Source organism: Myotis daubentonii, chromosome 17 (assembly GCF_963259705.1).
Source record: "Myotis daubentonii chromosome 17, mMyoDau2.1, whole genome shotgun sequence".
Taxonomy (NCBI): Eukaryota; Metazoa; Chordata; class Mammalia; order Chiroptera; family Vespertilionidae; genus Myotis; species Myotis daubentonii.
This window is the reverse complement of record NC_081856.1, coordinates 7,822,443-7,836,085: the sequence shown is the minus strand read 5'-3', so window position 1 is coordinate 7,836,085 and position 13,643 is coordinate 7,822,443. Positions and strand designations below refer to the sequence as shown.

The following is a 13,643-nucleotide window of genomic DNA, read 5'->3' as shown; positions in this document are numbered from 1 at the left end:
GACCCAGGTTCCCTGAGGTCTGCCTGCCTGTCGGCTTCTCCGCCTTTCCCTTGAGGTTCCTGGTCTTCCTCCCCCGCCTTCTGAAGAGAGACTAGGATGAACCCAGGTTAGCTGAGATGGGCCTAGTGGGTCCCCTACTCGGGGATCACGCAGGCAGGCACGCAATGAAGGGAAAGTCGTCCTGGCTTCAAAGCCAAATCCCTCTGTCTCTGCCCAAGACTCCAACCCTAGCTGCCCCCCATGTGGTCTCACTGCAGGTTCAGGTTGGGTACAGCCAGCCATCCCCTCTGCAGGAGCAAGTGCAGCTGCCCCGGGCTCAGAGGAAGATCAAAAAGGTCTCCTGTTGAGGAGGATGCCAGCCTAGCTCGCAGGGGGCTTAGCACTTCCTCCCAGTCCCAGACAGTAACCCAGTGCCTCAGTCTTTGAATGTTCCGCTCTGAGCTGCTCTCCCCTCCTTCCACAGCACTGTGCCCAGCAGGGTGTTCGGGGCTTGGCAGGGCTGATCCATACATTCTCCCGTTGGGGGTGGTTTCTGCAATGTATAGGAAGAGGGTGGGCACTTCTTCTTTCAGGGGTAGCACGGGTTGAACTTTCAGGGAAGCCTGGACCAGTGTCTCTGTAATGTAGACCCAGAGCCCAGCACCCAGACACCCAGACAGAAGCCTCCAGGGAGACAGTCAAGAAATCCCAGCTCTGCCTGCGCCCCCTGCAGCCCTGTGCTGCCTGTCCAGGGAGGGGCCAGAAGTCAGCCTCCAACACACTCTGATCTCTCTGCACAGCTGGTCCCTGCAGGGTGGGGCCTACAGTCCCTTCTCCGCTCCCTCGGGCTGCTAACCCAGCAGAATGGCTGAAAGTCCAGCTGCCCCACACCATCAAACCCAGCATGATGGGCCCCAAATCCCCGCCCTGCCCTGTTTCCGCAGGCCGCCAAACCCCAGCCCTGCACAGCTCCCCTGCACTGACCAACCAGCGGCCGGCAGGCTGAGCAGCTCTGCAGGTGGGCCCGGGCGGGAGACTGTTCCTCTCCCCCAAGCCACGCAGGTTAGTCACTGACTAGGTCTCTGCCCGAAGCCTTTCCAGAGAACAGAGGGCCCCTCTAAGTCACCGCTGTGTAGCCAGCAGGCCTCTCCGCGTGGCCTCTCCAGCAGTCGCAGTCTGCAGTCCGGAGCCAACTCTCTAACTCTCTAGGCTCGTGCTGGACAGTGGGAGCGCTCCTGCCTGTGATGGCGCGTTCCAGTTCTCCCAGGTGGGCGGATCCCCACCAGTTCCCCCCTCAGATGCCACACAGGCACCTCTTCCTGTCTCTTTTGCTCTGGGTTGGGGATACCTGTGATGGTTGAGACCCCACCCTCCTAGGGAAAAGGGCCTCCCCAACTGCTCCGGCTTCTCAGCACCTGTGTGTGCGTGCGTGTGTGTGTGCATGTGTGCGTGTGTGTGTGTGTGTGTGTGTGTGTGTGTGTGTGTGTGTGTAGGGGGGGCTCTCCCTTTCCTTGTCTCTGCCCTTCTTACCAGTATCTATGTGGCTTCTTTAGTCCTTCGCTGTAATATTTCTGATCAGCTACTTTTCACTTGGGTTTTTCAACTTGATTGCTCTGTAATTGCACTGTAAATCCGGTTTGGGGCTGGGAGCAGGTGTGCACAGCTTCCAGCTACTCTGCAGCCATCTTGGAAAGCTCCTATCCTTTTGTCTTTCGATTTGAGTATTTAATCCATTTACATTTAAAAAAAGTAGTAATAGTATGAAGTTACAGCCATTTTATTAACTGTTTCTGTAGTTCTTCTCTGTTCCTTTCTTATTCTCTTGTTCTCTTCTCTCATGTGTTGATAACTTTCTGTAGTATTGTATTTGGATTTCTTTCTCTTTATTTCCTGTATATTTCTTGTACATTTTTGTTTTGTGGTTACCTTGTACTTCATATATATCAGGCTGTGTTTATGGCAGTGTATTTTAAGTTGATGGTTGCTTAAGTTTTAAGACATAATAAACTCACTACCATTTTTACTTACCCCTTTCACATTTATGTTTTTGTCATCATTTTTTTACTTCTTTTATGCGTGTGTTTGTGTGTATCCCTTAATTTACAGTTGTATTTACTCATGATCTTCCTACTTTTGCCTTTTAACCTTTATACTAGCTTTAGTGTTCATTGATTCACTGATTTTATATGTTTGCTTTTGTCAGTTAGAATATTTTCTTTGCAATATTTTCTTATTCATATTTTCTTCTTAAAAAGGTCCCTTTACAGTTTATTGTAATACTGTTTTGATGGTGATGAGCTCTTTCAGCTTTTTTTTTTTTTAAACGGGAAGAATCAGACCTGGCAGTCTCTAGTCTCTGTTGCTTTATCAGCAACAGGTAACAGTATCAATTAAAAAACTCTGGGTTCCCCACCTGGTTTGGCTCAGTGGAAAGAGAGTTGGCCCGTGAAGGGTCCTGGATTCGATTCTGGTCAAGGGCACATGCCTGGGTTGTGGGCTCGATCCCCAGTGCAGGTCGTGCAGGAGACAGCCAATAGACGATTCTCTCTCATCATTGATGTTTCCATCTCTCCCTCTCCCTTCCTCTCTGAAATCAATAAAAATATATTTAAAAAAAGAGAAAGGAAAAAACACACACACAAAAACTATGGGTTATTCATGGCTATGCATAAATCCATTTCTTATTCTTTGTAACAGATAGTATTAGGTGCTGTGACAAAATGCAGAATGATGATACTTGAATAAAAGTATTTTATTTGCTTAGCCTCTGTGTACTTAGATATGGTCACTGCTAACAAAGAACATTTTTCATTAATATTAGTTCAAGACTACCTAACCAGTGTTTGAAGTTTGTTTCTTATAACATCAAGATTTATTTTAGTTAATTTCTTAGTAGAAAACAACTTTTATATACTATAAACTTTTTTTTTTTACCTTATGGTATTCATTTACTTCTGAAAGAAATCCTGTGTGAGTTTGTATGTGTGTGTGTGTTTAATCCAATAGGTGAGAACAAATCAAGCTACTTAAGCAAAAATATTTTGGCTTTCCGTGACCATAATGTTCTCTTGGGTACAACTTACCGGATCATAGCTAATGCTCTCAGCAGTGAGCCAAGCTGCCTTGCTGAAATTGAGGAAAGCAAGGCTAGAAGAATCTTGGAACTTTCTGGATCCACTTCAGAGAATGTAGAAAAGGTAATGGTTATTACGAGAATGAACTTTTCGTGTTTGCATGTTGTATGTCTTTAATGTGCGACCTTTTGGCTGCATGAAAGAAATAATGGGAAGAGGGCAGAGTCAAGATGGTGGAGTAGGTCAACTGAACTTGCCACCTCCTGAGATCACATCATAAGTACAACTCAGTGATAGAATGATCCACCTGAACCTTTGCTGAGAAGAATGCCTATAACTAAAGATATAAGGAAAAAGCCCCATCAAGACAGGTAGCGGAGGTCAAGATGCAGACCAGGTAGGTCTTCCATCCACAGTGTGGCAATTAAGAAATGAGAGGAATGGATTGGCTTTGGAGGCCCCTCTGAGGAGCAAGGGGGTCTCAGCCCCACACCAGCCTCCCTAGCCCAGGGCACCTGTGCTGGACAGAGCAGTCCCTGTACATCTGGCTTTGAACACCAACAGAGATGATGTTGAGAGGCAAATGGCTCTGTGAGACTGAAATGCTGCTGCTAAACGGCCCATGCAGAAATTCACTGGCTCTAAGCCTGAGATACATGGAGAGGAACTATTGAATAACTTCAGAGAGAGGGCTGCAGGGTTAGGGAACAGGGTAACCCTCTCAGGAAGGGAAACACTAGTAGGCATGCCATTTCCTTCATTGAACTCTTTTCCCACCCAACTGGGCCAGCACAGGTGGGCACTACATCTGTGCTCTCCATGAACCTGGCTAACATTTGCCCTACCCCAGTATTTCCCTGATAACCCAAGCCCTTGATCACTGGGCCCTCCCTAGCCTCTTTCATCTGCCTGTCTCCATGAGCAGCCTGCCTAGCTTATATTGCAAACTCTCCAAAAATCCACAGACCTCACAAGAGTGTTGTCTAGCCTTGGCTCATGCATCAGACTCTCAGAAGTCCACAACTTCACACAAGCGGTAGCCAGCATCAATGTGCATTGTAGCTCCTGCCAGGTGGCCCCAACACAATAGCCACCAGCTTTAGCTTACATTGTATTTCCCACTAGGTGGCCCCAAACTTTGAGTAAGTGTTGGCCAATCTTAGATCCAACTGAGCAGCCACAAGCCCAGCACAAGCAATAGCTGGCTTGGCTCTTTTCATGCACTTCCAAGCCCAGCACAAGCAGCTACCAACTGCAGATCAATTTGTAGCTCCTACCAAGTGACCACAAACCAGGCACAAGCTGTGCTGACCCCAACCCATACCAACGCCCCTCTCAAGAGGATCCAGGCACAACACACCCATTGGACAGTCTCAGCTGGCACCAGAGCCCCTTAAAGCAACTCCCACTTTGTGGAGTCAGCCCCTGCTCAAGCGCTCATCCACTGAAGTCACAGATGGCTCTCACAGCCAGTCTCCCTGAGTGCCAGCCCCTCCCACTGGCATTCCAGCAGCAATTGAGGCCCAACTACATCAGGAGGGCACATATAACCCCCACACAGACACCACTAGCATCAGGCTCAGGAGACAAGGAAGACTGCCACTGGATCCACAGGACACCTCCTACGTAAGGCCAGTCTTTCAAGAATAAGAGATGGAACAGATATATCTAATATATGGAAACAAACACAGAGAGTCAGCAAAAATGAGGAGATAAAGGAACAGGTCCCAAACTATAAAACAGAACAAAACTTCAGGAAAAAAAATATAAATGAAACAGAGACAATCTACTAGGTAAAGAATTCAAAGCACTGGTTATAATATGCTCAGTGAACATGGGAGAAGAACAGAAGAACTCAAGGAGAACTTAAAGAGATGGAAAATATAATAAAGAACCAGTCAGCTACAATAACTGAATAAAGAACATGCAGAGTAAATGAAGCAGAGAATCGAATCAGCGATTTGGAAGACAAGGTAGCAGAAAACACCAAATCAGAACAGCTAAAAAGAAAAAATAATTTAAATAATGAGGATAGTTTAAGGGACCTGTGGGGACAATATTAATGGCACCAACATTTACATTTTAGCGGTCCCAGACAGAAGAGATAAAGACAGAGATTCAAATTCTATCTGAAGAAATAATGACTGAAAAATTTCCTAAACTCTTGAAGGAAATACACTTCCAGGTACAAGAAGTGTGGAGAGTCCCAAATAAGATGAACCCAAAGAGCCCTAGCCCTGGCTGGTGTTTCTCAATGGTTAGAGCGTTCACCCATGTGCCGAAGGGTTGCGGGTTCAATTCTTGCTCAAGAGTACATGCCTGGGTTGTGCTTCGCTCCCTTCCCCCAGTTAATGAGCGAGCAGGACACAGCCAGATGATGTGTCTCTCTCACATTGATGTATTACTCTCTGTCTCTCTGTCCCTCCTCCACATCTCCCTCCCTCTCTTCCACTCTCTCTGAAAAAGCAATGGAAAACATATCCTAGGTGAGGGAGAAGAAAAATGAACCCAAAGAGACCTACAACTAAAATGCCTAAGATTAAAGACAAAGAGAATACTAAAAGTATCACGCGAAAATCATCAACTTACATGCAAGGGATTTCTTATAAGACCATCAGATGATTTTTCAACAGAAGCTTTGCAGGCCCAAAGGTCAATTACATGTTCTATTAAAAGTGATAAAAGCCCTGACCGGTTTGGCTCAGTGGATACAGTGTCGGCCTGCGGACTAAAGAGTCCCAGGTTCGATTCCAGTCAAGGGCATGTACCTTGGTTGCGGGCACATCCCCAGTACGGGGTGTGCAGGAGGCAGCTGATTCATGTTTCTCTCTCATCGTTGATTCTAACTCTCTATCCCTCTCCCTTCCTCTCTGTAAAAATAATCAATAAAATATATTAAAAATAGTGATAAAAGATAAAACTTATAACCAAGATTATTCTATCCAGCAAGGTTATCTTTTAGAATTGTAGGAAAGATATTTTCCTAGGCAAACAAAAGATTAAGGAATCAATCACTACTAAATTAGCAGTACATGAAATCTTGATGGGATTTCTTTAAGTAGAAAAATAGAAAAAATTAAAATGTAGAACAGAAAAAAATCTCACAAAGGCAAATAGTAAGAACAGTGAATCAATAAAAAAGTCAAGAATTTAAAAAAAAGAGAGAGAGAAAGGAGAACCAAGATGGCGGCATAGGTTAACGCCGGAGTTTGCTGCTTTGAACAACTACTTCAAAAGTGAAACCAAAAAACGGAAGGGACATCACCCAGAACCACAGGAACGCTGGCTGAGTGGAAGTCCTACAACTAGGAGGAAAGAGAAATGCATACGGACACTCAGAGGAGGCGCAGTGCTGAAGTCAAATTCTGAGGTGCGGAGTGCGCGGAGCGGGCTGGCGGCGGAGGGCGCGGTTGTTGTTTTCAATCGGGAGGGAGTCGCAGACTCTGAGCACCAGATCCGGGCGAGTCTTTAGGGACCCAGACTCAAACGGGAGAAGCGGGACTGTCTGGCTTCGGTCAGAGCGAGTGCAGCTTTCTCTCCGAGCTTTGCAGCGGGTGCTGGGACTCAGAGAGGCAGAGCCCCTTGGGACAGGACTGAGAGCCGCCATAACTGCTCTCTCCGGCCCACCCTGTTGATCCTGTGCGACCCGCCCCGCCCAAGCCCTGCACAGAGGCATTTGCCGGATAGCCTCAGGCAAAGGCTAGATTAGCACCTCCCTAGAGGACAGAAGTTCACTCACTGCTGACACAGCTGATTCTCATAGCCACTTGGCCTGGAGGTTAAACCCTCCCTGGAATTAGCTACAACAATCAAGATTTATCTATAAGACTGCGAACAAAGACCACTAGGGGGTGCACCAAGGAAGCATAACAAAATGCGGAGACAAAGAAACAGGACAAAATTGTCAATGGAAGAAATAGAGTTCAGAACCACACTTTTAAGGTCTCTCAAGAACTGTTTAGAAGCTGCCAATAAACTTAATGAGATCTACACGAAAACTAATAAGACCCTCGATCTTATATTGGGGAACCAACTAGAAATTAAGCACACACGGACTGAAATAACGAATATTATACAGACGCCCGACAGCAGACCAGAGGAGCGCAAGAATCAAGTCAATGATTTGAAATGCGAGGAAGCAAAAAACATCCAACCAGAAAAGCAAATTGAAAAAAGAATCCAAAAATGCGAGGATAGTGTAAGGAGCCTCTGGGACAGCTTCAAGCGTACCAACATCAGAATTATAGGGGTGCCAGAAGATGAGAGAGAGCAAGATATTGAAAACCTATTTGAAGAAATAATGACAGAAAACTTCCCCCACCTGGTGAAAGAAATGGACTTACAGGTCCAAGAAGCGCGGAGAACCCCAAACAAAAGGAATCCAAAGAGGACCACACCAAGACACATCATAATTAAAATGCCAAGAGCAAAAGATAAAGAGAGAATCTTAAAAACAGCAAGAGAAAGAAACTCAGTTACCTACAAGGGAATACCCATACGACTGTCAGCTGATTTCTCAACAGAAACTTTGCAGGCCAGAAGGGAGTGGCAAGAAATATTCAAAGTGATGAATACCAAGAACCTACAACCAAGATTACTTTATCCAGCAAAGCTATCATTCAGAATTGAAGGTCAGATAAAGAGCTTCACAGATAAGGAAAAGCTAAAGGAGTTCCTCACCACCAAACCAGGATTATATGAAATGCTGAAAGGTATCCTTTAAGAAGAGGAAGAGGAAGAAAAAGGTAAAGATACAAATTATGAACAACAAATACGCATCTATCAACAAGTGAATCTAAGAATCAAGTGAATAAATAATCTGATGAACAGAATGAACTGTTGATTATAATAGAATCAGGGACATAGAAAGGGAATGGACTGACTATTCTTGGGGGGGAAAGGGGTGTGGGAGATGTGGGAAGAGACTGGACAAAAATCGTGCACCTATGGATGAGGACAGTGGGTGGGGAGTGAGGGCGGAGGGTGGGGCGGGAACTGGGAGGAGGGGAGATATGGGGGGGGGGGGAAAGGAACAAATGTAATAATCTGAACAATAAAGATTTAATTAAAAAAAAAGAAAAAATAAAAAAAAAATAAATAAAAATAAAATTAAAAAAAAAAAAGAATAAGGGCAGGAAAAAAAAAAAAAAGATATGGTTTTGACTGGCCAGCATGGCTCAGTGGTTGAGTATCAATCCATGAACCAGGAAAGTCACAGTTCAATTCCCAGTCAAGGCTTATGCCCAGGATGTGGGCTCGATCCCCAGTGTGAGGCATGCAAGAGGCAGCCGATCAATGATTCTCTCTCATTGTTGATGTTTCTATCTCTCCCTCCCTCTCCCTTCCTCTCTGAAATAAAAACATATTTTTTTTAAAAAAATATGTTCCCAAACTTCCCAAAGTTCAGTCTAGTGAGAGGAGCTGACAATAAGAGCAGGATCCAAAGCAAAAGGTCTATAGTGGAAAATAGACAAGATTCCAGAGCCAGCAACAGGATGCAGGAGGAGGAAATCTCTCCTGGGATGCCAGCAAAAGAGACCATGGGCTGACAAGGAGCTACACTGAAGAGCTGGGTCAAATAATGTCCTTATCCCCACCATTCCCAGTGGCAGGGGAGAGAGGCACTGCGGTGATTTGTGTTCATCAAGAGCAGGTGACCGGGGCAGCCACAGACAGTGCTACCAGGAAGCAGCTCCTTTTCTGCTCACAGCCATGAACTGTGATATGTGCCATATGAGCTATGTGTGAGATCTTAAAAGCTCCAAAGAAAAATAAAGACTTGAATTGTCTACTGAAAAATTCTTGGAAGCATAAGCGGGCCAGAAATGAGAAGCATAATTCAATTGCCAGGAGCTAGGTGACCCTCCCCTCAAATGTCACCCACACGTCTCTGACAATGCATGGAAATGAAAAGTAAAGGCTGAAGGGCTGGAGTCAGTAAGAGACCTGGTGAAATGATCAGGCTATAGCCAGAAACCTCATGAGAAGTTTCTGCTTCGGATGTGAAGTGGGCAAGGATGGGGAAAAGGCTGGGCCTGCTGTGACAGAAAGGAGCCATTCCAGCAGCTCAGCCCCAGCACTACCAGAAGCTGACGGCTGTGGTGAAAGTGGAGAGCTGACAACAGCAACAGCAGGAGCTTCAGGGTAAGTGCCCAGCCAGCAGAGCAGTGGCCTTGAGAGATCTCCAAATATTTGACCATTCTGGGCCTCCATTTCCTTACCTGAAAATGAAGACGATAATAAGAGTGTATACTGGTTTCTTAGGGCTGCTGTAAAAAAGTCTAGAAACTGGGTGGCTTTAAACAACAGAAATTTATTCTCTCACAGTTTTGAAGGCTAAAAGTAAAAAATTAAGGTGTCAGCAGGGCTGTGCTCCCTCAGAAGGCTGTAGGGAAGAATCCTTCCTTGCCTCTTCCAGCTTCCGATGGTTGTTAGTTATCTTTGCCATTCCTTGGTTTGTAGCAGCATAACTTCAATCTCTGCCTCCATCTTCATCTGGCCATCTTCCCTCTGGTATGTCTCCCTCTTCTTATTAGAACACCAGTCATTGGATTAGGACCCACCCTAATCCAATATGACTTCATCTTAGCTTGATTACATCTAGAAAGACTCTATTTCCAAATAAATGACATTCACAGGTAAAAAAAAAAAAAAAAAAAAAAAAGTCAAAAGTATGAATTTATGTGTAAATACAATAGTAAGGAATACACACACACAAAGAGGTAAAATATAATGACAAAAACATGTGGGGGAGAAGAGGGAGACAGAAAATCAACAAGGAAACTATGGCATTGAATGACACATTATAGCAGGTGGATTTAATTGATATTTTTAGACATTTCACCCCAAAAAGGCAGAATATACATGGGCACATGGGACATTTTCCAGATCAGACCACATACTAAGCCACAAAACAAGACTCAATAAATGTAAGGGGATGAAATCATATCAAGCATGTTCTGTGATCACAGTGGTATGAAATTCAAGTAGAAAACTGGGAAACAAAAAAAAAAAAAACACATGGAAGATAAACAACATGCTACTAATTAATAAATGGGTTAACTATGAGATCAAGGAGGAATCAAGATTTGTTGAGACAAATGAAAACAGAACAAAGTATGAGAATTATCAAAGCATTTCTAAGAGGGAAATCTATAGCAATACAGGCCTGCCTTAAGAAACAAGAAAAATCTCAAACAATCTAAAATTAATACCTAAAGGAACTAGAAAAAGAAGAGCAAACAAAGCCCAAAGTGAGTAGAAAGAAGGAAATAATAAATATCATAGCAGAAATAAATGAGAGAGTCTTAAAAAAAAACACAGAAAAGGTCAATGAAAACAAGAGCTGGCTCTTTGAAAAGACAAAATTGACAAATCTTTAATTACTGGCAGACTCACCAAGAAAAAAAGAGAGGACCCAAATAAATCAGTAATGAAAAGGGACAAGTGACAACAAATTATACAAATCGGGAAGAAAGAAAATTTGAACAGAATGATAACTAGTAATGAAATTGAATCAGTTATCATAAAACACCCACTAAATAAAAGTTTTTGACCAGATGGCTTCATAGGTGAATTCTACCAATATTCAAAGTAAAATTAAGGCCTACTCTCTAATTATTCCAAAAAATTAAAGAAGAAAATATTCCCAAACTCATTTACAAATCCAGCATCACCCTGATACCAAAACTAGATAGACATTAAAAAATAAAATAAAAGGAAAATTATTGATCAATATCCCTGATGAACAGACACGCAAAAATCCTAATCAAATTATTAGCAATCCAAATTTAGCAATATATTAAAAAGATCATATACTTTGATCAAGTGGGATTTATTCCAGAAGTGCAAGGTTTGTTTAATACCTGCAAATTAAGGTGATGCTCCACATAAACAGAAGGATAAAAACTCTCAGAAAAGCAGGGACAGAGGGAACATACCACAACATAATAAAGGCCATATATGATAAACCCACAACTCACATCATACTCTATGGTGAAAAGCTGGAATTTTTTCCCTTAATATCAGGAACAGGAAAAGGATGCCCACTTTCACCACTTTTATTCAACACAGTATTGGAAGTCCTAGCATCAGCAATCAGACAAGAAAAAGTAATGAAATTATTCAAATTGGAAAGGAAGAAGTAAAACTTTCATTATTTTCATAAGACCTGATACTATCTAGAGAGAACCCTAAAGGCTTCACTAAGAAAGCATTAAAACTAATTAATGAAGTCTGTATATACCAATAACATACTATCAGAGAAATTAAGAAAGTTCCATTTACAATTGCACCAGAAAGAATAAAATACCGAGGGATAAATTTTTAACCAAAGGGTTAAGACTATTACTTGGAAAACGATAGGACATTGAAGAAATACATTGGAGAAGATACAAATAAATGGAAAGATACATACCATGCTCATTGTTTGGAAGAATTAATATCATTTAAATGGCCATAACACTGGAAGGAAAATACAGATTCAATGTAATCTTGATCAAAATACCATGGCATTTTGCACAAAACTAGAAGAAATAATCCTAATATATTAATTGAGTCCCAAAAGATTGCCAGAGCAATCTTGAGAAAGAAAAACAAGTATCACAGTACCTGATATCAAACTATACAATAAGATTTTGTTTTGTTTTTTTAAATATATTTTTAAATAAATTTCTGAGAGGAAGGAAGAGGGAGAGATAGAAACATCAATGAGAGAGAATCATTGATCGACTGCCTCCTGCACGCCCCCTACTTGGGGTAGAGTCTGCAACCTGGGTATGTACCCTGACTGGGAATTGAACCATGACCTCCTGGTTCATAGGTCAACGCTCAACCACTGAGCCACATCAGCTGGACTTCAACAAGGTTATAGTAATCAAAACAACATGATACTGGCATAAAAACAGAGATACATCAATGGAGCAGAATAGAGAGCCCAGAAAATCACACCTATGTGTCCAATTAAGCTATACCAAGGGGACAATATCCAGTGTGGTAAAGATAGTCTCTAAAATAGATGGTGTTGGAAAAGTGGACAGATAAATGCAAAGAAAGAAAGAAAGAGAGAGAGAGAGAGAGAGAGAGAGAGAGAGAGAAATGAGACCAGTTTTTTACACCATATAAAAAAATAAAATGGACTGTAGACTTAAATTTAAGAATTGAAACCATAAAATTCTTAGAAGAAAACATAGTCAGTAATCTATTTTATATTGGTCTTAGCAATATTTTTTTTGGATATATGTCTCCTATGGCAAATACATCAAAAGCAAAAATAAACAAATGGGACTACAATGGACTAAAAAGCTTTTACACCGCAAAGGAAACCATTAACAAAACAGAAAAACCATCTACTGAATGGTAGAAGGTAGTTGCCAATGATACATCTGATAGGTTAATATCCAAACTTTATAAAGAACACATACAACTCAAAACCAAAAAAAATCTAAATAAAAAATGGGCCGGAACCGGTTTGGCTCAGTGGATAGAGCGTCGGCCTGCGGACTGAAAGGTCCCAGGTTCGATTCCGGTCAAGGGCATGTACCTGGGTTGCGGGCACATCCCCAGTGGGAGATGTGCAAGAGGCAGCTGATCGATGTTTCTCTCTCATCGATGTTTCTGACTCTCTATCTCTCTCCCTCTCTGTAAAAAATCAATAAAATATATTTAAAAATTAAAAATAAAAAAAAATAAAAAATGGGCAGAGGACCTGAATAAACACTTCTCCAAAGATAGCCAATAGACTTAATGAAAAGATGCCCATCATTAGTCATCAGGGAAATGCAAATTAAAACCACAATAAGATTTTGTGGTTTTTTTTAAACATATATATATTTTTAAATTAATTTCAGAGAGGAAGGAAGAGGGAGAGATAGAAACATCAATGATGAGAGAGACTCATTGATTGGCTGCCTCCTGCACGCCCCACACTGGGGACCGAACTTGCAACCCAGGCATGTTCCTTGACTGGGAATTGAAACGTGATCTCCTGGTTCATAGGTCGACACTCAACCACTGAGCCACACTGGTTGGGCTTAAATTCTTAATCTTTAAGGTTTTGTGATATACTTCCAGTAACTTCAGTCAATGGGAATTCTCAATAGTTGTCCCTTTTGCTGATTCCAAGGGGACTCTGATTGTCAGTGGATTATCTATCTATTAAGTGAAGCACCAAACAAAAAGGAGATACTACAGCTTTGGGGCACAATATAGAGCTCTGAAATTTCTTTATTCTACTTTGTTCCATTTTATTGCTTTTCAACTACTTAAAATGAAGATTTATTAGACAGTTTTAAAAAACAGTATGTTATTTGAATAATCATATACCAGTTTTCAAATGAATGAATTATGGAAATTCACTCCCAATCTTTAGGAATTAGGTTAAATGCTTTTTGATAGCTGAGATGAGAGAGCCATTATTTCAGGATCCTAGGTAGGGTTAGTTTTTACCTGGACCTTAAAAACTAAAAAGGAATAAGTAGATAAAATCTATGATAATAAAAGTGTAATATGCTAATTAGATTGTATGTCCTTCCAGACGAAGCTGGGGTTGCTAGGGAAGCCCGGGTCTCGGGTGCCAGAGGGAAGCTGGTG

The 13,643-nt window shown here is 42.2% G+C and overlaps 1 protein-coding gene across 3 annotated transcripts in view; it reads left to right on the top strand.

The window, feature by feature from the left end:
* The window catches only part of PRKDC (protein kinase, DNA-activated, catalytic subunit), a 209,319-nt gene that overhangs the window by 176,053 nt on the left and 19,623 nt on the right, over positions 1-13,643 (top strand). For all 3 annotated transcript variants that reach the window (XM_059672694.1, XM_059672695.1, XM_059672697.1), the window contains one exon: positions 2,986-3,176. In XM_059672694.1, coding sequence (XP_059528677.1) covers positions 2,986-3,176 — 191 coding nt within the window. The remainder of the gene's footprint in view (positions 1-2,985; positions 3,177-13,643) is intronic.